This window comes from Scardinius erythrophthalmus, assembly GCF_964197995.2.
Source record: "Scardinius erythrophthalmus genome assembly, chromosome: 17".
In the NCBI taxonomy this organism is placed as follows: domain Eukaryota; kingdom Metazoa; phylum Chordata; class Actinopteri; order Cypriniformes; family Leuciscidae; genus Scardinius; species Scardinius erythrophthalmus.
In genome coordinates this window covers 13,632,948-13,660,301 of record NC_138237.1, presented here as the reverse complement: position 1 = coordinate 13,660,301, position 27,354 = coordinate 13,632,948, and the positions used below count along the sequence as shown (strand labels likewise).

At 37.9% G+C, this 27,354-nt stretch overlaps 1 protein-coding gene across 1 annotated transcript in view; it reads left to right on the top strand.

The window, feature by feature from the left end:
• The first annotated feature begins 12,485 nt into the window (after window positions 1–12,485).
• The window catches only part of mmp17a (matrix metallopeptidase 17a), an 83,161-nt gene continuing 68,292 nt past the window's right edge, over window positions 12,486–27,354 (top strand). The window contains exon 1 of the mRNA XM_081391244.1: window positions 12,486–12,721. Within this exon, the coding sequence (XP_081247370.1) occupies window positions 12,581–12,721 (141 nt within the window). The 5' untranslated portion in view covers window positions 12,486–12,580. The remainder of the gene's footprint in view (window positions 12,722–27,354) is intronic.

The window sequence follows — 27,354 nt, the reverse complement described above, 5'->3', positions numbered from 1 at the left end:
ATTACTATTTAGCTGAATATTTTATGTGCTTTTATACATTTGCATAAAACATTTTATTCATCTATCTATCTTGACCACCACTTTGTTGGGAAAGCTGGATTTGGATCATACTAATCTCAGGAATTGCATAAGATGCAATCTGAGATTGATACAGTTTGATACTGTTTTTTAATTGAGACTCCTGGGGTTAGCGGTAATTACTGTATCTATTCAACGGGAAAAAAAGTACACGCTGCTCTTTTATATTCGCTATTTTCAAACGAAGCGACAGACAACACTGGTCAAACATCTTCATTTGTGCAATGTTCCTTATGACTTTAACTGGAAAACTTCTAATTAATTGAAACCGTTGTACACTGAAGTTTTAATTAGGATGGCCAGTATGTGGCAGTGATATAATAAATAGCTCCAGCCACTGGTTCATTATTGAAAATAATTGTATCACTTCAAGAGCACTGTGACCAGAGCCAGCCAGCCTGCCTTTCTAAATGTGTAACTCGCTGGACAGAAAAAGAGGTGTGTTAGGATGGTAACAAACGGTCCCAGATGCTTTGTCTGCAGAGTGGGACGAGCACCGCACCAGCACAGTATAAGATGGGGGTCGGCACACTGCCAATGATCCTGTCACCCTCACACAGCACCGGGAATAAAATAATCCGTAAGCAAGTGACAGGGCCAGTGCTGTTTTAACGAGCTTAGAGCAACCTTACTGAAGCAGGTTGATGGCTAGCATATAAAAGAAATGTGAACGGCAACGGCAAGGAGGAAGAAGGTGTAATAATATTTTGAATTAGTAGATGTTCCTTCCTTCTTCCAGACTCTTTGCCAAAACTGATATAATTAGCCACCTCCTCACCCATCTCCTCCTAGCGCCCACCTCCCCGCTTGCTTTTTCCTCGATTTTTATGCACCTTCTTCTGATTAGTGTCACACTAAAGAGGCTTTATAGCAGCAATTAGTCGAGCCGCTAAAATGCTTTTAACCCCACAAGCTTTCTCAAAGCATTAGGCCTAATATTAGATTAGGTTAATTGGTGTGCTATTAATTATTATTAATTAATGCCGTTCGCTTTGTGGCCGCATACTAACCCCCGGGCCTTTATGTTCACTGGAAAAGGAATGTGTGCGAAACGAATGCAAATTTATTTCGTCATGTATTTATGTCTCACTCACAGGCATCGCACGCTGATGAGTTCTGGTAATGATGCGACATCAGCGGCTGAAATTGCGGCATGTGTTTCGGGATGTGGGGTGGTGAATGGCGAGGACTTTACCATTAATTCCTAAGACGCATTAGTTTCACGCATTCCCTGTGGCGAGCCTGTTTGTTACATCTCATGCTTGTAACACCTCTTGCTTCTGTAGAGCCAGAGCACAGTTAGGCGCCACACATTCGATGCAAATGCATACAAATCTCACAGTATACTGAAGATGGAAACAATGCTGATCCCATAAGAATCCTATGAGGAATTGTAGCGTGCGCCCAGAATGCGATTACACCTCCACTCGATGACTCTGGCTGAAGTGGCAGCTAAAGATATTACTCTAGACTAGATGAGAAAAGGGCCTCTTGGTTGCTTTTCTTGATGTCCCTCTGTTTTAAATATTCAAAAGCATCACATATGCAAAATATGGACATATCTGCGCACAATTTGCATGTCTGCGATCTCAAATCACTGTGGCTTATCAGATTTCAGTATGCATTATTGCCTCCAAAATTGTCCTGCAGTTTAATCAGATAACCAGCCGTTTTGTTCCACAAGATTGTACAGGTCAACATTTTATGAGCCACAAGTCGAAAAAAAAAATTATATATATATTAAATGCATTCAGATCGAAGAGCAACTCTCTTGAACGGACCCTGAGAATAATTTGCAGTTTTATAGATTAATACGAGCCTCAGGTTGAATCTGTGGTCATAGCACATTGCCTCTCCATTCATCATTCTTAATGTTCACAATTTAACAAATATGCCTGCAGTTTAATATGATTAATTAGATAATTAATCAACGGCAATCAGAGAGCTTCATTTAGCGGATTGAATTAATCTTTCAAACAATTAGCTTTTCACACAATCAAAGTAAAGCTTGCTTAATGCAGGTAATATAATTTTTAATATCTTATTTTTTACATTCTGGTTTTTTTCAATCAGGTCTGAAGCAGATAAAGTCTGCAATAAATTGGATGTGTTATTGTCTGAGTCTGAGTCATAATTTAACTTTTTCATAATTATTAGAGATCTTTAATTCAATAATTCAATCATTGTGATTTTTATTTCCATTCTTTATTTTTTTATTATAGAAATGCAGCTTATTTTTTGGTTATGCATGTTGTTTGAGAGAAAATAACTTATGTCAGAGGTAGACCTGGGCATCAGACAGCAGCAGTCTTGATGTTGACTTAAAAGTGACACAGTAAGAGGGGTCAAATACCAGCTAGCAACATAATGGCATGCATCTTTGAGCCCATGTGTCCTGTTCTCCTGACCTCTAGCGCAGATCTGAACATTTCAGTATTGATTTTATGACTTCCATGTCGTTTGCCATTCAAAAAGCTACTTACAATACACTAACCACAGTCTCCCTGCTATCATACTAGGTATCCTTCCCGCTTTGAACAATTGCTCCACATGTAATGTACTAGCCTCTAGGCCTGTTATCAGAGGTGAGCTACAGGTTGACATATAGAGGAAAATGGAAGAGGTCCAAGCAACCATAAATCAGGAGGCTGTCTGACACCCCTCCCCCCATCATCTCTAAGCCGGTGTTGCGAAGACAAACGTGTCTGATCGAATCTTCTTCAAGCTGACATGCTCAAGCCATTTTAATTTCCTTTCTTTGATTGAAATACACAATCTCATCAAGATAGGAGCAGCATGAAAAGGGCTCATAAATGACAGCAATTAAGGTAAAACGCTCTGTATCCAAAATGACTCGAGGTGTGGTCTGTGTTTTGTTCTTTCTGAATTGTAATGAGTTTTATAGTTAATGTTGTATAAAAACTAGGTATAAAAACTAGGGTAGAAAGTCATTTAGTTGCACTTTTATTAATAAAATTAGGTCTGTGGTAAACTTTGGCTTTGGCGTTTTGTTCTGCCACTTAAATTACACATCATTTCCAACCTCAATCTTGTTGTGTCTGGTCCATTGTCATGAGGTATTTTCTTCCTTTGCTGACAGTATGTCTTCCCTCACCGTTCTTTCTCTTAGTAACATTAGAAGTGTCACTAAACTGAAAAAGGCCTTGACAGGTTGATAACAATACTTTCTTTCAAACTGCTATGTGTCCAAAAGAAATCGAATTGAAAGGACGAGAGCGAGGGGTTTTAAGATAAGGTGTTTAAAAAAAACATCACTGGACAAAATGTGAATGGCAGAAGAGATGTTTTGCGGTTGAAAAAATGCCAATCCAACCATAGCATCCTGGGGGTTTTAGTCTCAAACTTTTTAATTTGAGTCAGATGTAGGTTCACAAAGTGGTGGAGACAACATCATCTGTTAAAAAAGGCATTTCAGTTCTTCCAAGTCAATAGGAATGTTCACAGCCTGTTTCACTGCTATAATGTGGTGTATTTCATGAATATTTTATCCATCAGCAATCGATTAGATTGTTAAAAGTGATATGTGACTTGTTTGGAGGGAGAAGTTAAAGGAAAAGGGATTGGTGATGTCATCCAAACAGGAAAGTCGAAAAAAGGGCACTATTTATATAACCAGTTTTTTTTATTTATTTCATTTAGACTTCCAAACATAATTGTTATATCTAGATAAAAGTACAGTCCTATTAATGTAGATAAGCATACATATCTACATTAATAGGACTGTACTATTATCTAGATACATTTAAATGTGTTTAATATAGGTTTTGGCAAGATGGTCTCCAGATAAGGGTCAGCTGAAGTTAAAAACAGAATTAGTGCAATACTTCAAAACCTTAAACCTTTTAAAATCACTTTTCTAACCCCTTGACTTTATGGGGCACATGATGAAGTATCTCCCAGTAATATAAAAAAGAAGCAATTTCTTTGTATATGTGATGCTTATCTTCTGAATTATCTAAAATGATGCAGTTTTCTCATTTGTTGACATGGGCAGAGTGGCCATATTATTGATCAATGAGGTTGACGAGCTGTCTCTAAGTTTTTATTGTGGTTGTTTTTTACTTTCATAGGGCAGTTTCGATTTATTTTCTATGCCACAAAACATCCCTTTGTCCTTAAGCTGTTTGCTTTAGCACTCGATTCTCTTTTGCTCGCTCCATCTCAACGCCCATTCGTCCACAGGAAGAGATTAATTAATGCCCAGCTGACATTTCTGTCTGTTTGTTTGTGTTTTTTACACTGTAATCTTAACCTGTCCAATGGGAATGCCCATTAGGCCTCTACTGCAGCTGCAGATTTGGCTCTCTGTGCTTCAGGATGAAAATGTTGTGCATGGAAAATATGAAACAAACCAAGATGAGTTTCTGAAAATATGTGCGATGTGCTGCATTCAAATCTCAGATTTAGAATTTTATTTTAGGATAGATGTATATCTAATATAAGATGGATTCTAGACTGTTTCCCCAGAAGCAACGGGATTTAGATTCAAATGAATATGGCTGCTTTGTCATTGATTTGTTGCCTGGAATTTCACATTGCAGCTGAAGAATCCACACGGTGTGTCCTCCTGTTTGATGTCCTCTTTTGCTATTGAGTCTTTTCCTGTAAGCTTTTGCTGTTATCTATGCAACCTTTTTGTCTTACTAAAGAACACAGATTGAACATGGTCTCTCTCTTTCCCTTTCTCTCCTCAACCAAATCAAACTCCAGCAGTGCATAACATTAAGAAACTTTCAGAAAGGTCTCTGACTATGCATTTTAAGTCCAGAGTATTGCTTGCACCAAGAACTTAATCTTTCTTTGGAATAGAAAACAGTGTTATTTTTCTTCTGTATCTTCCACTGAAGAAGTCAGATGATTGACAAGTCTGTGTTTAACTTACATCTGATTGAAATATTACTCACATGTAGCAATGGCTATTTTGTAGTTCCCTGTGTGATTCATTTGACAGTGTTTGTTTATCCAAGCTATTGTTTGTATTTGTATTTTGGTTTAATTATGAAAGGACAGCCGCCAAGCAGATGGAGCAATTGCTAGTAATTTGTTGCTGTGACATTTCTCCATCACAAGGCCTAGCCCAGCTTGTCATGAACAAATATGAACCCTTCTCATTCACTATCCTAGGTTTTTATTCATGAGAAAGTTTAAAATGGATTTATTTAAGCTATTACATTTAGCATTTTTTTACAGCTTAAAGTCTCAGTCCAAGAAACTGAAAAAATGGAGGAGAGAGATTTGTTTAGTTCGTGAACGAATCGTATGAGCAGTGGTGGACGAAGTACACATACCATGTACTTGAGTAAAAGTAAAGATACTCAAGGTAAAATATTACTCAAGTAAAAGTAGAAGTGCTGCCTTTAAACATTCACTTGAGTAAAAGTACAAAAGTATTTGCCTTCAAATGTACTTAAGTATCCAAGTACTATGATTTTTTTATGGCTATAATGTCCTATTATAATTTTTGTCACAAGACTCTTGCTTAACTCAGTCTATGTGAAGACTCCAATGTCACTCTTGGCACATCAATCTATTAATAAAATGACATTAATTAGTCTCTATATATATTTATATTATATATATTTTTGAATTGAATACATTTTTTGTGTGTTTAATTTTGGACGGAAGGGGACTGTTCCCATAAGGTATAATACATTTACAGTATTACTGTATATATATTTTCACGAGCATCTATGGTTATAATAGGCCTATTATAAACATCCTAATGTTATGATACATTCACATAAACCTGCACAATACCATTAAATACACACACACACACACACACACACACACACACACACACACACACACACACATTTATACACATACATATATATATATATATATATATATATATATATATATATATATATATATATATATATATATATATATATATTTTTTTTTTTTTTTTTTTTTTCTACGTTATGGGAGCAGCCTATTTCCTTCCAAAACACCAAAACGTATTAATGCAGTGTTTCTGCTACCCAGAAAAAAAAATGCTATTATATGCAAGTAATTTTAGTGTCAACGTAATAAGCAATGCTCATTATGCGTCAATATTTACCGATAATTGCTGCAATAATAGTAATTATAATAAAATAATTAAAATAATTGCTCTGCCCCGCTTAAAATCATTGGCAACGCGATTTGTTTGGAACTATTGAGAGCTACACGAATCACGTGACCGCGCGGCGGCGAGATCACAGCGGCTGCACACTGCACAGACCATTCGAATGATATTAAAATACTGCGAGATCGATTAGAGTGTACTAGTGTAGTAGACGGCTCTGTATGCTTTTCAATCACTCTCGCGATGTCATAAACTGATCGGTCTGTGCAGCTCCGGTTCAAGTCGAACAAGCCTAGTGTGTCGCAACCTTATACTGTCTATGGTCGCAACTCTCATATTTAACAGCTCTGGTTCACGCAGAAAGCGCCAAGGCAAGTTCAAAACAAAGCACGCACGTTGTAGGCTAGTGATTGGTGGCTCTTTTGACCAGTTAAGTTTTTATCCACTCATAAATAAAAAGGAACGACTGATTTTGAAAATGTAGTAGAGTAAAAAGTAAGATATTTGACTTCGAAATGTAGTGGAGTTAACCCTCAGAGGTCGGAGATCACGCCGGCGTGATCTGCTCGCTTTTTTCCTTATGAGTTGAATTGAGACCCCAAATACTCTTTTGACTTTGATTTTATAAAACAAGTTTCATACATCAATCGATTCTGTTAAATGTGTATTATTTTTGTGTATACTCACAATAAAAACAAAATGTTGTGCTTTTTGCCAAATAAAGAAAAATAATCACGAAGCGAGTTCTGCCTTCTCTCTGTCCGTGTAGTCCATTCTGAAACGCGTCCGAAAATGAATCATAACTCAGCGAATACTTCTCACACAGGCACGTGAGATATGTCTTTATGAAGCTTGAAATCTCCTCTTTTAAATGAAGTAATTTATATAAAAAACAAATGTTTTTAACTCATGTAATCCCTTTGAAAGCAAGGAGAGGTACCGTTTTTCCTTCTCCCTTCATTATCTCTAAATGAGCTGCAGCCGCCCCGCCCCCGGCGCGATTCACATGTAAATAGTTTACCTGATCTAGTATGCATCGCATACGCCCCCCGATCAATGCCATAAAAACACAGTTTGTTCATCAGACTTCAGACTGATAGTTCATCGCGTTTTGAGTATGACACGCTTCTCCGGTAATAAAGACTCCCTTCAGATGATTCTGGACAGCGAGGAAGAATGCACCTTTTCCTCAGAGGACGAACGGCAGCATTTTGAAGAGCGAATTCCGCCGAGAACACAATTTCAGAGTAAGTTTTACTTAAAAGTCTTTTGTCTTTTATTTTTCGTGTTCGCATTTATGAGGAAAAAACAATATTACGTGACAGTTCTCCATTATGGACGCGAGCGCTCTAAAAAAAGCACTAAAAGACTTTCAAACTTTCACAGAGACCTCAAAACAGAAAGTACAAATCCTTTCTTTAAAACGAATTTCGTTTTGTATCAATTGTATCTTAATTTTAATACTTTTTTCATTAACAAATTTCCTGGATTTAAAGTAAATATAGGCTAGCAATCACAACATAAGGTGCTTGAACTGGAGATCATCATGAACCAGACCGTAGCCTATTCTCGCCTCACATGTCTAAAAAATGTGAAATATATTTACAGAAAGCTGGTTCTAAACAAACCATCCAAAACACTAGCCTACTGCGAAGATCGCGAGTCAATAGCCTATCGTCAACTTCATCTTTGCCAGAAGTTAAATTTAAATCGCGTGTGTGAATGAATGATGATGTTTTAGCAAACTGAATTGCTACTGAGATGAGTAAAAATCGACTGAAATATGAATACATAGATAAAATGTAGGCCTATAATCTTTTTTTTTTTTTTACAAAGAAAGAGTACACTTGAAATATTGTTGAAATTGTAATTATTGTTGTAATTGTAACCTTTTTAATAAAATAGCAAAACATATTTACAAGATAGATGTAAGCAAAATCTTAAATGGTCAATATAAGTCTTCTAAATATATCTGTTGTTCTTGTATTGTGGCTCAGTCAGTTTCACACCTGAGTGAATGGCTCATCATTATGCAAAGTGGGTGGGACACTGTAATCTAAGGTGTAAACTACTCCTCCCCCTCGCATATTGGCTTTCCAAGCAAAACCTGTTTTACATCAATTTAAATCAATGTATGGTTTTATGTGAACGATAAAGCAAGACTATTTTCACATAATTTTGAAGAAAAAACACTAGGCGAGGACATCCATTTGTCAAAAGTCTTATTGACACATATTTACTATGTGTTTTGTGGCCTTATTTCAGAATTTTTATTTTTTATTTTTTTCAATAACCACGCATAAACATTATTCTCTCAAAAATGAAAACATGTACATACACATGGCTCACATATTATGGTAGCCCTGTTTGTGCTTTATAGAGTGAATTTACACCTTTGCCATTAATATGTTTATAAGCAACTGAAAAAAGCACAAATGTCAGGGCATGTCAGAACATCTCAAGGGCCCCAAAAACAGCCCAGACCCCAGAGGGTTAAAGTAAAAGTCTTCCAAAATTTAAATACTTAAGTAAAGTACAGATACACAAAAAAACTACTTAAGTACAGTAACGAATTACATTTACTTCGTTACTGTCCACCACTGCGTATGAGTGAATGATTCAATGACTCACTCATAAAGACAGTCATTTGATTTGTTCAGTGAATCACTGTTTTGAGTTAATCAGTGTTTTTGAACAAATCGGTTGACTAATTGTTTCGGTGACTCACTCACAAACCAAGTCATTTGTCGACACTTAATGGCGTAATGATGTAACCTACGGAAAGAGTTACTACTAGTTTGCCTGGAACATGCACATATCAGATCTGTTGACGTGCCATTTTAATAAATAGCTCTTTTGATTGTTAACGATTCAGCATTCTGTTGAGTGCTTGTTGATCTGAAGATTCAATGACTCACTAGTAATGCAGAAACACATTCACTGGTTGGGTGTAACAACTGAAAATAACAAACTGTTTTGGTTAACAGAATTAAAAGGTTCAAGTCACTGTTATGAATCAAAATAACCACCACAAAAAGCGTGCATGGATCCATTGTTCTCATTATAATGGGGCACATCTTTTGTTTATTCCTCTGCAGATTTGAATGCTACAACAAAGTCGTTTTTCATTTGCCTTTTGTGCAAAGTGTCCAACAATTATACAGTATTTAAGGCGTGAGATAGACATGTTGAATTGTAAGTACTTTAGATTAGTACAGTTGTGGTGATCATGCTTTTGAAACGCTGATGTGCTTGTTATGCTGCCTTTTGAAATTTAATTATAATGAGCTTGGGTGGAAAAAAAGCTTATATTTTAGAGGTACAGACTTTGCAGTCCAAAGAGTTTGCTTCTGGCAAAATTATAGTCTATGTATGTTTAATAAGCTGTCAATGTGCTCCTCTGAATGAACACTAGTGCAATCTGATCCTGTTGCTCTTTAAAGACAAGGGCAATCAAATGTATTCCCGCGCTTCTCAACAAACTTATTGGTTGATTACATTGATTGGTTGGCTGATTGAATTATTGATAGATAGTATATTGATTGACTGAATTTGCATGTTTAGTCAGAGTAGCAATAGCTTTTTTGCATCAACATTCTTTGATATTAAATACTTTGAAGTATAAATTCTTATCTTTGCATTCAACTTATATCCATCCTCAACTCACATGTACTGTATCATGAATGTTGATTAGTTTCTTTTCTCATGACAGCAGGCTAAAAGACTCTTGTAGAATTGTAATGATCCTATTAAGCAGTGTAGACAGTTGTGGCCCCTCTTTGAAAAGAGAACCTTATCTAACCCATCCATTGGCATCATGAAAGCAAAATGTAATTTATTACATACCTCAGAAAGACAATTATGTATTCTACATTTAAATTGTGAAAAATCAGATACGTCCAATGCTGTTTCTCTCTTTGTAAGCTATATACATGCAGGGTGCTGTTAAGACGTTTCATTAAAGCTGATGTTAACAGAATTAAGTATGCTAAGTTAACTTTTTCCCTAAAGTGTTGGCTCAGCAGTCTTTTCAAAACGTCAAGTCTAAACCGGTAATCATTGGACACCTGCATAAAGGGAAGTTATTTATCTGACTTAAAACCGTTGATAATCTTCACATTGATGCCTCTGGATTTTTCTTGACAGATGTTTCATTTGTGGCTCAACTGCGCATTTGATTATCCACATGCGAATGAGAAACTGTCACGTACTTGACACCAGCAATCCTCTGCCTCTCTCTCTCTCTCTCTCTCTCTCTCTCTCTCTCTCTCTCTCTAAGTCCTCTTTCCCCACACGATCTCCATTAATACTATTCCGCCTTCAAACCATTGTCTCCCTTTTTGCATCACGTCCCCACGTGCCAGTCTCTGTTACATGGTGTTTTTCAGTCAACATATTTGCTCCACCGCTCCTGTCCTTCATTACCTGAGGCCAGTGCCTAATATTTCATATGTCTTTGGATTACATTTCAGGGTTGTGTCCCTTGAAATGTGCATTAAGCTTAAAGCCATAACTCTGTAATGTGCAGGCTCGTGATTAAGTGATAAGAGCTCTTACGGTCTGTCAGGTGTGCCATTCCCTATGATGCATGTTTTACCCTCAGCTCCCTTTAGATTATTCACTCATATAGAGGTTTTTGGGCAGCACTGTTCTTTGTACGCTACAAAAAGTTTTGAACTTTAAACACTCGCATATTGTGATATTTAGAGAAGGCACAAAAAGGTTTAAGAATTGAAAAGGATTAAAGGTCACACTTACAGTATTACTGACTTCTGTGCTGACTGAGTACTGCTTGTATTTTATGTGTAATTTCGTTTCAGATGTTAGGGTGTTGTAGAAGGTTACCACGGTGGTTTTTTAACATTTTCATGGGGCATTGCTACAGTAGGTGGTTGCTATAGCTACTGTGCGACTAATGTTGTTTATAAAAAAGCTTGCGGCAGGGATGCCTCCTAAGTTCAAGAACTTAGAGTCAGAAAGCTCTCGAATTTCATCAGTATATCTTCATTTGTGTTCTGAAGGTGAACAAAGGTCTTAACGGTTTGGAACGACATGAGGGTGAGTAATTAAAGGTATAGCGGAGGATCTTTCCGAATTTTAGATAAGACCGGCCCTCTCCACTTTTTGAAAAGTTTGATTGATTCACCAGAATGATTGACAATTAGGAGGACCAATAGTATAGGTGATCCACCCGGAAGTAAAAAAATCCTCCGCTATACCTTTAATGACAGAATTTTAAATACTTTAAAGTATGAATTCTAATCTTTGGATTCAACTTGTATCTATCCTCAACTCACATGTATCATGAAAGTTGATTACTTTCTTTTCTCATGACAGCAGGCTAAAAGGCTCTTGTTGAATTTTAACTCTCTCTCTCTCCCTCTCTCTCTCTCTCTCTCTCTCTCTCTCTCTCTCTCTCTCTCACTCACTCACTCTCTCACACGCACACTCACACAAAATCTCTCGAAATATCCCTGTTTAATACTTAATGTATCTGGATAGTCTGTTGTTCACTCACTAGCCAGATACAAGTGCAATTTTGGTTTCTTAAGATAAATGGTTATTGTAGGACATCTGACTTCCAAACTGACTGCAGATGTAGAGTGAATGTAGATGTAGAATGTATGTTCAATACATACATTCTTAAAACTGCTGTGGGTCACGACTCACGGGTACAAATTAAATTATCAAATTAAATCGATCCCAAGTTAATTGCATCCTAAAACATTAAAATTACATGCTATTTTCACGCATTCAACTTAATGAAGTAAGATTTCGCATGGGTGACGTCAAAGAACGTCTGTGAACCATACCTGTCTATATCTTTTTTTTTTTTAAACCAAAGTGAGTTTTTGTCGTTTACTTTTTTTTAATTATAATTTAAATTTTATTTAACAGTAAACTAGTGAAGTAACAAAAATAAAAACGCAAAGGTTCCCCCGCATCCCCCACCCCCAATCCGGGTATAGGCTATACAAGTTCTCCTCGCACTTACGCGCATCAGTCCGTTTCGTTCAGCGCCGAGAGCGCGGCACCTCTTTTCTGACAGAACACGCACTGATCTCAAAGGGCTTCGGATTAGGACTGAACGAAGGCATTTGACTTCTGGTCTTTTGGGAGGGAATGCTTACACGGCTTATCTTTCAGGCAGCTTTGGTAAATCGTGATGACCACTGTGAATGACATTTCGCTTGGAGACAGAGATCCCTGAGGAAATGAACTGTCCTGTAGCCTACTCCGTTGTTGTATGTGATATGTGTTTCACGTGTTTGCGCACCACACTGAGGTAGTTTGACTGACACGCGTTCCCACGGACCGTTAAATGCACGGGATCCGGATTTGGGAGATCTATACGGTGGATGCGGCGGAAAGAAAGACCGTTCTGTGATCAGCGGGAGCGGGGACAATATGAAGTGTCTCAGAAAGTGGAATTCCGCCCGGACCATTTGGATTATTTACCCAGAGATGATTCTTTTTCCAGTTCTTTGGTTTTCATCTCAAACTCGGGCGGCCCCGTCTATAACAGCCGAGCAGATGGATATGGGGGTGGTAGGTGCTCTTTCAAGCCCGTCTTCCGACTAATAATTATCGTTTAGGGGAAAGGCGTGAAAGAAAAACCTGTAGGTATTGATAATTACACGTATTAGACACGTCTATGAAATCGAAAATATAGTCGCACTTACACTCCCACACGTCTGAATGGACACACATAAAGGATTTTACTTAATTATGTCTTCACAGAAGTCAAGTTTCATTCAGCAGAACCAAATCGTGCGCGAGAGTCTTAAAGAAATATTCAGGAACAAATTAAAATCCTGTCATCGTTTACTCACCATAATTTTGTTCTAGACCTGTATGACTTTCTGTCACACACAGAAGAATGACGGCCTCGGTCACCATTCGCCACTCATTCACACAATGAGATTGCATGGTGATTATGATACTGTAATTTCCTTTTATGTGCCGCTGAAGAAAATGTCACCCTGGTTTGGAATAGCCTAATACGAGGGTGAGTAAATGATGACAGAATGGGTGAACTATCTCTTTAAATATCGAGCCGCTCACTTGTGGGTAATTTTTTACATGAGTTACTCTATTATGTGAATTATGCGTATTGTAGTTCATGTTAGACAATTTTCTTTTGTGTTTGTCTTCCGAGCCATAATCAACCTCTTATGTACTTTTTTTCCCTCAAACACACTTTCATGCTGCGGGCGGTCTCAGAAATAATGTTGATGTGCCATTTTCACGCGCACTGAGCTTTGGAGAGCGCGTGAACATTGCACATCTGTTCTTTTGAAAGAGAAGTTGACTAAGAAATATAGAAATGTTAGCTTATTGGATACTAATTTGGCCACTTCTCAATATGTTGAACGATTTATTTGTACTTTTCCAACCTGCAATTCCTTCAGAAATGCAACAATGTGGTAAGGACACTGGAAGAAGAGGGAGAAACATGTTGCTCACTCAGTTTAATAGTTTAGCATTCAATCTTCCCCAGAACTTTTTTTTTTTATCCTTTTGTATCCACATATACATCTATGAAACAGTGGTGATCACCTATATATACATACATACATATATATATAACACCCACTGTGTAGCCTACTAGAAAAACAAAACTGTGGGTTTCCTGTGGAGAAAAGTTTTGTGCAAGTTTCGATCAATTTGATAAAGAGTAGTTTGGAGAATGTGCAAATCAAATTGACTGACCTAATTTAGACATGTGCATAGACAGGAACATTAATAGACATGCTTAATGAACAATTTTTTTTTTTTTTTTTTAAGTTTCTAAAATTCTGTTGGCTCAAAAGCCCCAGGTGGTCTGTATCTCTTCCCTCCCTGCATGAGGTTGTGATCTGACAATCATATTTGTGTGCGCAGTTGCTTAAATATACATTACTGTTGCAACAGATGCTTGTAATTTCATTTACAAAGAGTACTCCAATACTTGCTTGTTAAGTTGTTCTGTTGTATTGATTTTCTTTTCAAAGTAATTGATTTTACCAATCAATATCCTTTTATCTTTCATATCCAGTAACTTTATTTTGGCATGAACATAGTGCTCATAAAGATGCTGCTAAAAGTTTCTACTACAAGAGGTTATTTAAATAAGGCAAATTTGACCACAAGTGATCAATACCCTATTGTAATAGAAACTTTCAGCCTTGTCCAATAAGTTTTTCATTTAAACTTGCAAATGAATGGCAGCGAGTTTAAAGGCTCTGTAAGAGCCACCTTTTTAAATGACCCTCACATATCTAATGTGACGCTACTGAGCAGTTGGTCCGTGCATTTAATGAAGCGGTTGATGTCTGCCAGCGTGTGAGACTGCATGTCATCAAACCTCTGATCATTAAATGTGGCATAGACACTCTGCAAAGGATCTCTGATGAATTACAGCTCTCTGTGACAGCAGCTGATAATAACATGACACTTACAGAAACGCATCTTCCAAATGACATCTCCCACCCCGCCCTTTCTTGCAGTGTCCATATGACGAAACCACAACCATACAGTAGCACTGTTGTTATTAACTTGGCACCCCAGACCATTCATGCTTGAATGAAGACTTAAGGAGTCATGTCCACCTCCAGGGAGGCTGCTTTTGCCCTGTGTGTTATTGGGACAGCAACACCTGACAGGCGCAGACAATGCTTTTAGAGATCTAAAAGCCATGGGTGATGGCACAGATGGCGGAGTATTGTTGTGCTGGACGGGTGTTAAGGGAGAGCGTTGTGATGGAGCAGATGGGCGTGTGGCATGATGATTGGTTTTTAAGACTGTTGCTCAGACTGTGCAGAATGGGTCAATAGTGACTGCAAACCCCATGTGACACAGTGGACCTCTGTCAGCATCCCTCCCCGTGAACAATGCATCTCTTGGATAAGGTGACCGGGAGGGGACATGTTCAGTTCACTTAGTTTTGTCAGAGCCACAAGATATTGAGTCGTGGGAACGTGATATGTCGTGACCACAAGATAATAATTCTTGGGAACATCATATTAACTTGGGAATGTGATAAGTCGTGGCCACAAGATCATTTTGTCGAGGTAACGATATCTTTATGCCGTGACCTCGTGGTCATAGGCCTATCCATTTCTGATAATTCCAGGTTGCTATGGCCATGAGAAATAGATGTCGTTCCCTCAACATATGAAGTCGTGGCTCTGAGAAAAATATGCCTTTCCCTCAACATAAGGTCACGACTTTACATCACGTGGTCACGACATAGTCACTGTACTTGGAACAATAACATAATTATAAAAAAACTGTATAATGTATATGTAAATGTCCATGTCACATTTCATCATTTTGCATGAAGAAATTGTAATCTACTAGGATCTTTTAGCATATTTTTGCATGGTAACACTATATTTAATCACACTTTATCTGTTAGTTCTCATTAGTGTCTGGTATTATCTGTATTATAGGTTACACATTTTCTTTTTACTTATACAGGTTAAAACAGTATCAGAAAAGTAATCGTGTTTTTTTTTTTTTAATAATTAAAGACACTACAACAAATTATACCATGCATAAATACTTCAACATTCATATCTTATTAATCTTATATTTTTTTTCTTCTTTACAGCAATGGAAATTGGAGTGTAACATGTTTAATTCTCGCATGCTTAAAATAGTGTCACATTGTAAAAAAAAAAATTAAAAAAGCCCTTTGATTAATAGATTGATTAATCAATGATGAAATGTTCACCTCTTTGTGAGAATCACCAAAATAGGTCAAATCAGTTAGATTATATGTGGTGTGCATGAAAAATGTCCCTTCTTTTTTATAAGTTGTGTAACATGCTGCAAATATGTTTTTCTTGCCTTTCTATTCCACATTACAGGTTCATTTCTGTTTTGAAATCCTCTGAGTCGAACCAAAGCCACTTGAAGGCAAGCCTGCAAGCTTAAAAACGAGTATCACTGTGGTACGCAAGGAAAAGAGACCAGAGGCCTTTTTTTAATGGATGTCAATGGAGGACAGTGTAAACAGATTCTCATTTAATGAATCGACAGCCCATTGGCTAATCTTAAACATTAGTTTTGGATTTTTCTATTTTTAGAGTTTACTCCAAGTAGAAAAAGATTTTATAAGAGAAATCACGGTTGTGTGACGGGTATGATTCAGTTCACGGCACTTCTCAGTCATTTCTATTGTATCCACCAACAGTGATTGACTGTCGCACAACTTTAAACGAAATTCTATGACGTCAAGGCTGTAATGTGATTGGTTGTCTAAGAAAACGTGATTTAAGTTAGTCGTTACACTTTTTCCATTGGTAGAGCCGTGGACCCTCAAATCTCCCAATAATAATATCATCTCTGGTCAAACAATGACTCTGGTCAAACCACTGGTCTTTAGCGAGAGCACCAACTGGACTCGTTAACAGATGCACGTACTGTAGCAGCGCATGAGCTCCACTGCCTTCCACCCTCACCCGTGCCATACTCATTATAGTACACACCACATATTTGCTCACAAACCCTGAGTGGCACATCCTCAACTGAGCCAAAGAGAGCCAGCCACATCTGCTGTCATGAGCCTGTCCATCATTCACAGTGTCAATGTGACCAATGTGCTCACTTACTGGCTCTCACTTCTAATTACCCAGAAAGACTTAAGAATGAGTGGAGTGGGCAAGCGATTGACATCCAATGCAAGGTGGCTGAGAGCCAACACAGGCCCATTGCAGAGTAATCAAGAGAAAGGGATGAGTATGAAAGCACAGCCTTGGAGACTAAAAAGGGCAACAGCATTTAGAGAACTGGTAAACATTTAATCAATAGCATTTCTCTTGCTCATGTCTCTCTGGAATAATGTACTGTGGATTGATTTGCAGCTTCAGTAGATCAGGTGATTTTTCTGGATAAAAACTCCCAATAATTGTACCTGTCAGTTGGAATCAGCTCCCTTGTGCATTTCCACAAGGAAAACGAAGCTGTTCGGGGCCTTTAGTTTGGTTCATGTCCTACTTTTAGCTGTCGTTCTGGATTCTCATGACCTCAAGTCCATTCCCAGGCATCTGGAGTTTGGGATTTGGGACGAGGAGTTTATTTCAGGAACGAGTCTTTGGAGAGGTGGCAGAGGTGTTGATGAGAATAGATTTGGCACAGTGAGGCAGGAGAATAAGGTGTGTAGAATTAAGCACCAGCTAAAACTGTTTTTTGTTTTTTTGTTTTTTGTTTTTTTGTTTTTTACGTATATTAGGCTGCCTAATTAGATTTTCTCACAACCTGGAAGTCACGGTGCACAATACAGCAGGAAATCTACTTAAAAGTTTGGGAGTCAGGAGTAGCTGCCCTACAACAACAACACTGATGTATCTTTGTACCAAGCTATCACACTGTTTTTGATTGTGTCCAGCCCAGAGTAGAGAAAAGCACCAGGGAGGAATAGAAAACGATGGAGGCTCATCACTCTCTTTACACTCCTATATTGTAACCCATTCGAAAGAAGCCCTGGATGCTGTCTCTAGATATATAGAGTGTCAGATAGGCAGACCTTTAAGGTGCTGTTTCTCATTGGCACCCAGCGCGACTCATCTCCCTGAGACAAATACCTTGCAGGGCTTGTGCTTCATCCTGACCCTGTAGCCTATCTAAATGACACGAGCAGCAATCTGGATACAGGGTCAGGCACATGGTTAGTGCTCTGTAATGAGATCCATTACTGGTGGCAAACATGTGTAATTCTAAAGGCTTTGGTAAAAGCTTGTATACATTGTCCTTTCTGACTCTGGCATCTGAACTAGGGAATAGCAACCATTTATATTAACTCATATTTTGGGAAGGAAACAAAAAGGTGAGAACCTTGTAGATGTAATATATAATAGATAAATAGAATCTTTTATGCATTTCTGCCTGATATAACGTATGTATATTGAAATACGTATACTGAAGTGTGCAAGCAAGCAACATGTTCAACATGTTCAACATGTACACTGGCAAAAAATAGCTAGTCCTCTATGCACGGTAATGATGTATTTTTGGCATGGGCCCTCTGAACATTACAGGCCAGGGTAGTGATTATACTGAAAGCCTCAATGGATAAACCTCAGGAGGAAACAGTGCCCTGTAATAAGTTAAATGCATGAGGGAATGAAAAGAGCGGGACCTTACGCCAGCAGCGTGCTCTCAGTAGTAACAGATCAAACTGTGTGGTAAAGGAAGTGAGAAGGACAGACTGTAGTTGCACGCAATATTATGTGCTTTCCATTGGATCACACTGATTGCAGCACTTCAGGTTTAATTCTCCAGTCCAAGTCTCTCTAAAGAAAACCCCAAATCATCTCCATGTGTACCCTTGGTCTTACTTTAGGCAAGGGGTACCCCTATCCTACCCAGGCAGGCTGAGATCAAGGGCATCTATGCTCTGGTTGTATAAACAACCAACTGGCTCTTATAATTTTGATGGTTTTGTGTTGGGTTGGTGTGCTTTTGGCAACTCAAAGTAACCCACGGATATATTGAGAAACAGGCAACCATAAAGCACCATAAAAAAACAGCAACAACAAAACTTGTCTTAAATTGCTTGTAGAATTGTTTAAACAGTTGCTGTGAAGTTTGTAAGAGAGTTGTTTTTTTTTCTTTATTTAGCTCAACAGCCATCCCCACTATAAAGACGTCGGCAAAAGGCCAAATGATTTTAAAAAGCACTATGTAGGTTTTGGTGACAACCCCGAGCCTCTACTAAGTCAGTTCATTTTCCAGGTCTTCAGAGGCACGCAGCAGGTGCTCCTGTGGATTGTCTCTCATTTGCATTTTTTCAGTTCCTAACAAGATGACAGAACAAGCTTAGAGTAGGGTGGAAGAAAGGCCTTCTCGGATGCAAGGAGTGCAGGAGAAATCATTTTGCGAGAATAAAGGCTTTTGATGTGCAGGAAAAAAAAGATTCAAGACACTGTAAAGTTTAAATGACACGGCTCCTTCCCTGTCTTGTGCCTGTAAAAATGGCAGTGAGAAAGAAATGTATGTTTGAGCCAGTAGCAAGGCTTTTTTTGGATAGGTTTAGGACCTAGCCTAAAACTTGAAGGTTTAGAGAGCTTTAGAGAGATTCAAGATGCATGAGATAAGAGAGGCAGTATAATAAGGTATTCTTTCACCAAAAATTGAGGACTTGCCACAGCATTTTAATTTTTCCACAGTAAAAAAAAAGAAAGAAATATCAGCACTGTTAGATTTAATAAATTAAGCTTTATTGAAATGACCTCATTAATACAAAGGTTTTCATGGAGAAACAGGGTTAGGGTGCCGGCACACCATGATTTATTGATTTCAATGGGGATTGTGTGACAAGGGTTTGTGAAAAGTGACGCTCGCTCATGCAACCAAAAGTTGAGAAGTTTTGCTGCAACACAATCTAGTCTATTGCCATCCCTCAAAGTAATGTATTTTATTAAGTGGAGTTGGTTTTTGTATATCAATTATATTTTTGGGGCTTTAGTCTGTTTGACAGGACAATTGAAGGAGAGACAGGAAGCGATAGGGGATGGGATCAGGAAAGGAGCACAGTCAGTACTCAAACTAGTTTTTCAGCAGGCCTTTCCATTGGAGAGATTAGGCTTAGTTAATTAGTTACCTAGATGTGGTTAAATAACTACATTACACAGCACTTATTTTATATCAGTACTGCCCTTTTTGTGTCAGTGCCAGTGGTGTAGGAGTGGCGTGTGCCTTTGAGCAAGGCTCAAGGAGGAATTAATAAATGTACTTGTCTTTTTAGGACAAAGTCTAAGTAACCACTTTACTACTTAAGCTTTATTTTGTACACAGCCGTAAGTTGAATGCATCTGTGTTGTGATCAAATGATCACCTTCAAATGTCATTTATTACAACCCTTTAGGTGAATTTACTTGGATTAAGTGAGTACAATTTAATAAAAGCATGGCCGTCATAGTTGCGGAGAACCATTTGACATGGCATTTTGATGTAAATCTAACATCTAATATTTTTTAGTGCAGAGTGAAGGATTAAATTGCTATAGAGCACAACAGTGACTGTCCACTTTTTAATCGGCCTTGGTTCCGGAATGTTTTTGTCACATTTATTTCCATGAAAAAAAGAAAAAAAAGAAAGAGACTTTCAACAAAGAGTTTTAAGCCATGAACTGAACAAACCCACTCCCAGATGAATCACAGCAGTACAGATTTTGTTTTACAGAAAAGTATTTGAAGTGTATTGGAAAACATTTAGATATACAATAGACAAGTAGTTAGAGAGTATATGTAGACTGACATGAAAAATGAATTTCCTCATACTGCAGCACACAATATATCATTGCTTAATCCCAGAGGTCATGGTAGGTTTGTCTTGAAAGGTTTATATATTATTGTTCAAAATGAAATTTTCTATAAAAAATTAAATGAGTCGCCTAATATTTGTGTTCTAGTGAGATATTAGTCTTAATGTTGCTGAAATGCTCAAGTCTAGCTATTATGAGGCACGATCTGGCACGTCTAGGTCACCCAAAAATTATAAACTTGACATAATTTACTCACCCTCGGGTGTTCCAAACCCGCATGACACACTTTATTCTGTTGAAGAATGTTCCAACTGTTTTTGTCCAGACAAGTCATTGGGAGCCAAAACAACATTTTTTAAAAATGCAAATAACGCTTTATGTACAATAAAAGGCATTGGCAGTATCATGGCAGAAGTGAAAGTTTTGTTGAACAGTGCATTCGTTATTTTCGTGGCACAATAACTCCAGAAGTGTTTTTGTCCCTTGGCTGACCTTTCCACAGCATTTGACATGGGGAACAGGGAACTGCTGTAGGGTTTTCTGCTGAAACTCTGTTGTATCTTAGTTCAATTATGAGTCACTTCCAGATGAGTCAGGACTGCATGCTGGCATCTTTGCTATTAAGAATGTGTATTGCATAACTTGCCCCAAGGAACCTGAAGACAGTAGTGTAGATGTGAACTTTAGACTGGATGAGAACATCTTTACCATCATGCAATTTTCAGGCTAACGATCACTACAAAGATGAGCTGAAAAGATGTATAAAATGAATCCAGCATATGTTCAAAAAATGGAAGGCGCCCACATCATCTAGCAACAGCTTGGTTATGATGGCACACATATGGTGGACAAAACAGAAATGATTCAGGAGGCACACATCCATGCCTGTCCCCACTAGCTAAGTCACTTGTATTATTTGTCATGAAATTTGCATGTCTCAAAAGGAATTCTGTAATCCCTACAGAGCCCACCAATGGGGTAGAATCATTATTTGATATGATTCAGTACCATTAGTAGCCAAGGAAGCAAATTATCACATTCTTCTATTTGTTTGTTTATCAGGAGCCTCTTGTGGCTGTTATGAACTTTTTGGACTACTTGTTTGTCATGTTAATGTCTCTCAGTCGCTAAACGAGGGCTTTTGGGCAATTTTTACAGAATTTCTTTTCTCACTTGGATTGCTACAAAGAGTACTTGGGTCAATTGGTCTGTCGCAAGGGAAAAATAGCAGTTTTAAGTGTGCTTTTATGATAATTTCTGTTCTTAGCATCTCAGGGAGATGAAATATAGAACACATAAAGCACTAAATAAAAATTACAGTTCACAGCTGCCAAAATTAAGGTGAATATCTTATCTCTCAACAGAGCACATTAAAAGACTTCTGTGTTGGTTGATGTACTTTTTTTTTATGTTCTCCCTCCATTTCTCTCAATGTTGTTTTATGGCATTATCAAGAATAGCCTATAGTCTCCTGTTGCTTTGTGCATCAGTTTGTGTGAGATGTTGTGGTATTGTTGGTAGTTAGGAAGAGAATGATCTTGTAATTGACGCACCTAGTCTGAGCCTTGCAAACAAGGTTGAAATCTGAAATCTTCAATGAAATCTGACAACAACAGTCTCATAAACTTTGTTTCTAAATGCTCAAACAAGGATACAAAACTTAAATTTTCAGGCTGGGCCAGCCAGCATGTACTGGCTGTTTTTATTACAATAACTTTACCAATTGGCGATTGGCTCTTTTATTTAGAAGTTAGAAGACGGGACTTATTTCGCCATATTGCGCGTTGCACTTTCTCCCATTCATGGTAATATGAGTGTAGCCTGGCTCCGCCCTCCTACGTACTTCTGCTCAATTTTCATTTTCCTTCAGTACTCCGTCTGGGTTTGCGGTATATTCGTGGGTTTTCTCCGGCCAAATTTTTACCGGTCCAATCAGCGAACAGAGGGAGTGGCAGAGAACGATGAAGTTGAGGTCGTGCGCCAGTTCGAGTTGTAGGGTTACGTCACGACCAAACGTTAGCGATTGGTTATGGATCCAATAGTTTTAAACTTCAACAGAGTATCTGCCTTCAAGGAACTTAACGCTTGTCAATGGAGAGTGGCCAGACAAATGAAATGTACGAGATGTATGAGTGTGTATGAGTGTTTGAGTGCACTGTCTTTGTATATCTAAAGTCTTTGGTAAGAACTGAAGACTTTAGAGGACTTAGTGCTAACGTATTACTCAAGTTACAGAAATCTATTGAGTAAACTGTAAGATATAAGAGAGAGTCTGTTGTATTGATGCTTTGCAAAGGCAATATCAAAGCATGGCAGAAGCTGTATGTATAGTCGATGCTTCTGCAAACAGTATCTATTTTCTCCGCCTCTTTTCATTTAGAAGGGTCAAAAATCTTCTGCAAGCGATGGGTGTGTAGTGCTCAGTTGCTCATTGCTCTTTTAGCCCATTCGGTTTACAGATAAGTATAAAACAAAGCCTTAAGTTTGTTGATAGTTATCTTTTTAAATATTGGAAGGTAACTCTCACTACAGTACATTAAATATAAACTGAATCTAAAGACAGAGAAGACCGCAACACATGGGTCAGTTGTCACAAGGGCTGTAACCAGAGGGTTTTTAATTAGACAAATGTGTTTTTTCTCCATAAGTGGTTTTGTAAGTTCAAAATCCTCTTAAATTGGAATGGAAGTTTATTTTTAGAGCATTCAACAAACAGAAGTTATTAAATCATTTTCACAAATGTCAGCTCAAATGTTTTTAAATGTTATAAATGTTTACATTTTGTTGAAATGCCAATAAGAGGTTGTTCAACTTACCACATATAGCATGACAACATGTCCCAAAGGTTTCTTGGCCAATAATGCAATGTTCAATAGTTTTTCCTTTGTAGCTAAAGCCTTATGATATGTATGAAACACTGTTTCTGCTGTAAAACAGTAATATGGTAATTATGACTTTATTTCTTATAATTGTGACCTTTTGTCTCGTAATTGTAGCTTTATATCTCACAATGGCACTTTATTATCTCACAATTGTGATTTTAGATCTCACTTTTGTTACTATTTCTCACAATCGTAGCATGATTTCTCTAAACTGTGACTATCTCTCACAATTGTGACTTTATTTCCCCAAATTGCAACTTTATTGCTTATATGTAACTTGATAGAATGAGACTTTTTTTATATATAGGTATAGGTTTCCATAGGTATGTGCAGAAATTGACTTTCAAAAATGCTAGCCTGCTAGATACCATAGGCCCTGAAAACAATCAAATATAATTTAGCCCTTTCTCATGTTTTGTAGATGTTGATGTATTTGTTGACATTTAAACATTGTAACATCTTGAATTGTAAAGTCACAGACTCTAGTTTCAGTTTTCAATTTTTCATTACCCCACAGAACCTTTGGGTAATTTCATAAACTAATTTTACTGTAGAGTTGACCTTCTCTGGTCGGGACTCATTTGGTTGACAAAAGCGACATTAGAGAACATGTTATTTTCCAGGGTGGCCTTCTCATCAATCACCTGTGTGCTTCTGTTCTGTACATTTATCTGCTTCAAAGTGAGCATCCGTGGTTCTGCTTTGTTGAAGTGCCCTGAAGCGAGGCCCAATGCTTACGTCACAGGACTCATGAGTCTGGCCCCAGAAAAGATAGGAATTATGAGCTAATTAGTCGTTTGTAGCTCAGGGCCCTGGGATGATTTGGAACATGAGAATGGATAGGATTCTGTCTTTTGTTGTGGCCTCTCTAATGATAGAACAGACCTTCCCTGATCGCACAGGCTCATCCACAAAAAAAACCTCACCCCCTTCTCCTGCACGATATACAGAAGTAGAAGACATCTAATTTCATCTGGTTCAGAGCGTCCTGCAAAAATTGATTCACCGATTCTGACAAGGACACAAAATCTATTTTTACACCTTCCTAACGAAGTCACTGTATTCAACGGTGTATGTTTGTTTGTTTTGGGATAGGGTGAAATATTATCACAAGAACGGAAATGCAGTCAATTGTCTACTTTCAGATTGTCTCTCAATTTCTCCAAGACTGATTTAGCAGTGCGAATGTTTCATACAATTCTCCCAAAATATATTTCAAGTTATTCAAGTAAAAGTAAAAGCTTCCTTGGTTGATAGTGTAAACAAGTAACAAAACGTATCTTATTACATTGTGCATTCAGTATTCATCAAACTGTGACATTTGTCAGTCTACTGCAGAAGACAGCGTGTACAAAGAAAGTTAAAGTTGACTGTAACCTATCATATCTTCCTAGGCATTTGTTCATGTCTATGAATACACATATTCTCCTGTCAACACTCAGCCCCAGTTGCCACCATTCCTCAGGTCTGTCTCAGACAGAACGCTTCCAGGCTCTGTGTGTGCGAGTTAATCTCCATCACAATGATGTGTCTGACCGCGACAGCTGTTCTAGAAGTGCATCGGTGTTCCACCTTAGATAGAACCCATCAAAAGGCTTTTTCTTAAAGTATAAGTCAAAATATTGGACACATTCTTCTATCTATCTATCTATCTATCTATCTATCTATCTATCTATCTATCTATCTATCTATCTATCTATCTATCTATCTATCTATCTATCTATCTATCTATCTATCTATCTATCTATCTATCTATCTATCTATCTATCTATCTATCTATCTATCTATCTATCGGGGATAAAAGTAATTCAGTAGAGGGAGGGATATTAATAAGCCCAGAGATCCAGATTTTTTTTTTATTGTGCATTTAAAGTAACATCACTCAAAATGCAATTGGGTTGGTTTGATTAAGTAAAAATAACTCAAAAAAATACAGGTAACTTACAAAATTAAAGTTCTTTGAAAATATGTTTATATATAATAAAAGTACATTTTTTAGCAACAGCAGATAACTCCAACAGTCATTTTTTTGGCAAAAGCAGATAACTCCACATTTCAAGTTTCAGAGTTAAACAAAACCAAGTAATTTCTATGATATATAATAAAACACTCGGTTAATCGTTGTAATGTTAATCTCCTCAGCTGACATAGATGTCTGACAAACTTTGTTGTTATGATTACATGCATGCAATACATGGAACTTTTCTCTCACCACTGTAACGTGCTGCTTTAGCAAGTTTCCATGAAAAAGTTTCAGCTTTTGTTTTCCTTTGAAGCCCCAAAGAAGATATTACAGGTTCATCAAGTTTGTCAAAATTATCCATCCTTGAACGATTTTAGGCAGCTTTAACGAATAGGATATTCAGCTAGCGCGTCTTTTCGAAAGTGACTTTTGCAAATGATCTCTTCATATATATATTTTTTCACATTATATGCTGACCGGGAGCAACCACTGCTGACCAGGAGCAACCCTCAAGCCTTGACGTTTCAGAGATGCTCTGACGCAGTCACCTTGCCATAACAGTTTGGCCCTAGTGGCTCACATCTATACTGTGTATTGTTAATGTGAGTTAAGTATTCTAATGGCCTGTGGGAAGAAGCTATTACTAAGTCTGGCAGTCTTGTATCGCATGCTACGATAGCATTTCGCCAGAAAGCAGAATGGTTAACAGACCATGGGCTGGGTGGGTGGAGTCTCTGATTATTTTGGTGGCTCTGTTAAGGCAGCGAGCAGATGATTTTTTCACCACTGGAGGGACTTCTGGTCTGTGGCCGTGCAGCTGTTATACCAGACTGGGAGGTTGCTGGTCAAAATGCTCTCTATTGTGCCTCTATAAAAAGCTGAGCCCTCTTGACCAGTGATGTGGTATTAGTAGTCCATGACCATGACAAGTCCTCAGTTATATGCACCCCCAAGAACTTGGTACTTCTCTCTGACTCCACAGTGCTGCCATTGATTATGAGTGGGTTATGAACCGTATGCTTCCTCCTGATCTATTTAGTCTTGTTGAAGTTCAATGAATGGTACAGTAGTTTATCACACCAGATGACGAGCTGGTTAAGTTCTTCTCTGTTGGCCGATTCATCATCATTGCTGATGAGGCCCACCACTGTTGTCGTCTGCGAACAATGTGGTTCGAATTGTATCTGGCGCAACAGTTGTGTGTCATCAGGGTGAACAACAGTGGGCACAAGACACAACCTTGGGGGACCCCGGTGTTCAGGATGATGGTTTCAGAGGTTTTGTTCTCAACTTAAGTACAAGTTGAGAACAAAACCTCTGAAACCATGGGGTCTATCAGTGAGGAAGTCCAATATCCAGCACAGTGGAAGTCCAAAATCCAGCACAGTGGAGTGGTCACATATATATATATTTGACATTAACAACCGCCAAATGCAGGTGGATTTCAACGGTGGCGTGTGACGCAGTCACTTTTACTAGCCACTTTGGGGGGTTGAATTTGATATAATATACATTTTCAATTGTAGTCTTTTAAAAAGGCATCTGAAATAATATACTAAGTGCAATCTAGTGTTGTCAAAAATTTAGATTTTTCAATACATATTGATACTGAACTATCTGAAACTCTTCCGCAGGATACACAATACCAGCTGCACGTTCTCTCTCTCATCTCTCCGACAGTGAGCCTAATATACCGGCTGTCAAATTATGAGATAATATTAAAAAATATATATATGGCAGTTCTTCCCCATGGTATCTATCGATGCTGAGTGGCTAGTTACTTTGGAAAACGACTAGTCACAGTTGGCTGTTGAGCTAAAAAGTTAACGTCAAGCCCTGTGTGTGTATATATAGAGAGAGAAAGAGAAAGATTCAAGCTCACAAAAAAATGCAGGAAATTATGTCCAAACTTTTGATTGAAATTTTATCTGATAATAGTACTCTCTGTTCTTGTGTTTGAAGAGCTATTTTTCCTGCTTCAATTCTCTGGAGCTTTATTAAGGGTGTATTGGAGAGTCTGTCAGAAGGCATTGTGTGTCTGTATGGCCTATATGCCCACTGTGGAACATGTATTAAATAACGCAGT